The sequence below is a fragment of the Plasmodium cynomolgi genome, chromosome 3 (assembly GCF_000321355.1).
Source record: "Plasmodium cynomolgi strain B DNA, chromosome 3, whole genome shotgun sequence".
NCBI classification, from domain to species: Eukaryota; Apicomplexa; class Aconoidasida; order Haemosporida; family Plasmodiidae; genus Plasmodium; species Plasmodium cynomolgi.
Genome location: NC_020397.1, coordinates 973,129 through 975,660, shown reverse-complemented (window position 1 = coordinate 975,660; position 2,532 = coordinate 973,129). Strand labels below are relative to the sequence as shown.

Below are 2,532 nucleotides of genomic sequence, written 5' to 3'. Positions count from 1 at the left end.
TATTTTCATGAAATACTTAGTTTGCTCAATTTAAAACATATGATCCTTAACTCAATAAAATTCAAGTTGAGTTAAGTTTTTTTTTTTTGTTCTACAATTTTGTTGCAATTTTTTTTTGAATTACATTTAAAGTTACTCCTCTTTTTCAATGCATCAAAATTTATTACTTATAAATACATAAAATGATATTGTCGCAAAGAAAAATAGTAAGCAAATAAACAACAAAATAATAATAGAGTAAGCAAAGCATTTTTATTCAGGATAACAGTACAAAAAGAAAAAGTTAACCCTTTATCTTACTGAAAATATTATGTAACTAGAAAGCAGCATGGGATGGAATTGTAAGTTTCACCCCTTTTCTAAAGTTCTATTATTTCTTTATTTACTTTGTGTAAGCCATTATTACAACCATTCATTATAAGAACTATTTGTTTAGAGTAATATATATTTTAAATTATTTTGATAAATAATATTTCCTTCATGATAATAAAACTATCTTCACATATGAATGTATATTTATACAATTTTAGGGTACCATTAAAGCACAATTGGAATGGAGGCAAACTAATGGCAAAACATTTGATTCAGTGAGCAAACAATTATTGTCTAAGCATAAAGGGAATAGAGAATTCAGTAGAAAAACGCCAATTGATTATAATGAATATGATGAGCAGGGATTAAAACAACCATATAATGACTCTTTCTTACAATGGCATGATAATTATGGCCAATTAGTAAACGATAATATCAAATTAAATGAATTAGAAAAGGAAGTGATCAATGTACATTATTATACATCAAAAATAAACATTTTTAAAAAAGTAGACTTTTATTTTGAAAAAAAATATTCAATATACTTAATAACATAGAAAAAGTGAAGTATGACAGATTAAAAAGTTCTAAAGTATTTAATAAAATTATGTATAAGAAAATGTTTTTATTGTTTATTCTTCCAGTTATAATTTTATTAGTTGGATTTTCTTTTTTACACTACGGTATGAATGCAACCGAAATTTTGTACTATATTCCATTTGCTGTATCATCCTTTTTTATATTATTTTATACATTTTTTAAAATCCTAAAATATTATATTTATATAGAAAATGATGGAAAATGTAGTTTTGGGGATTATTTTAGAATATTCTCCAAAAAGATCAATTAAGTGCGAAAATGTCGTAGACTGCCATAGGATGTTTCCAATTTTAAAATGTGTTGATATTACATAATTTTTTCCATATTAATATGTATTAACATAAAATTTGTTACAAGGAGCTAATGACATATAATTTATTGGAAAAACACTCGTTTTCCCTTTTTTTTGGGTTTGCTTATTGTTTCGTCATAATTTCATTTTCTAACTTAATATTAATTTTTACTTAAAAAATATATGATTCTCAGTAATGTTCATGTACAGTCTCCCAACTTTTCACACGAAACTGTAAACATCATGCCCATCAAATATATATAATTTATTGTTTTCAATTACATTCAATTTATATGTTTGCTCCATTGATATTATCCTACATGTCATGTCTTACGTAATGCGATGGAATTTATGTTTTCATTTACACATAAGTTTATCATTAATATTCCCTCTTGACATTAGGCTCTATATAATATCCATTTGTTTATGTAAATAATATACCTAACGAAATAAAAACATTTTACTTTTTTAGTTTAACTATACATGTGTCATTGTATTTTATACAAAACTATAAAAAAGGATTATGTCCATTTCAATTATTTATTTAACAAAAAAAACACATACACAATTGTGTAATTATAAAAAATTTTTATTTAAAAAATATCACAACTTCCACAGTTTTTATAAATATATTTAACCTTATTTTGATTTACATTGGGAATGATTATACCTCGAAATTAACAATTGTAAAAATCTTAAACTAAAAAGGAATATTCTATTAAAAATACATTTAATTATATTAAACTTATTTTGTGGGATTTATTATAATTACTCTTTTTAGTTAATTCCTTTGTAGTATATTATATTTTTTTTAAAATAAAAAACCTAATCAACATTAGTTTTTTTTTTATATTATTATAAATATTTATTTTATTTTTTATGTATACATTTTTTTAGTAATGAAAAATTTACAATGTCACCTATATAATATATATTTTTATAAAATAGTAGAATTTTAGAGATATATGTTTGCTAAAATGACACTTGTTCAATTTTTTATGAATAATTCTATGTAATGATAAAAAGGAATATGACAGAACGCAATAATAAACTTTAATTCTTATAATATTATGAACCTTTAAAAATAAAAAAGATTCTTACATAAAATGAAAATAAGTACATACTCTATTGTTCTTTAAAAAATATTTAATGTTGGATAACGTAATGTTTGTAAGTAACTGAATATCTGTCCTNTGTATCCGCATAAATTTAGATATAATATTTTTTTCAATTCGAATTGTCATAACATTATTAAATTTTTATGAATGACTACATCTCATTGTGTTAGAGTTAAATGAAATTTTCACAGAATTTTAAACGAATCCCAA

General features: G+C 22.2%; 1 protein-coding gene across 1 annotated transcript; it reads left to right on the top strand.

The window, feature by feature from the left end:
* Positions 1–530: 530 nt before the first annotated feature.
* Positions 531–1,162, top strand: PCYB_033050 (hypothetical protein; the record flags this gene model as incomplete). Its single annotated transcript, XM_004220977.1, has 2 exons — positions 531–821; positions 881–1,162. Coding segments are annotated over 2 exons (573 nt in total), but the record flags the coding sequence as incomplete, so codon positions are not given.
* Between the last annotated feature and the right edge of the window lie 1,370 nt (positions 1,163–2,532).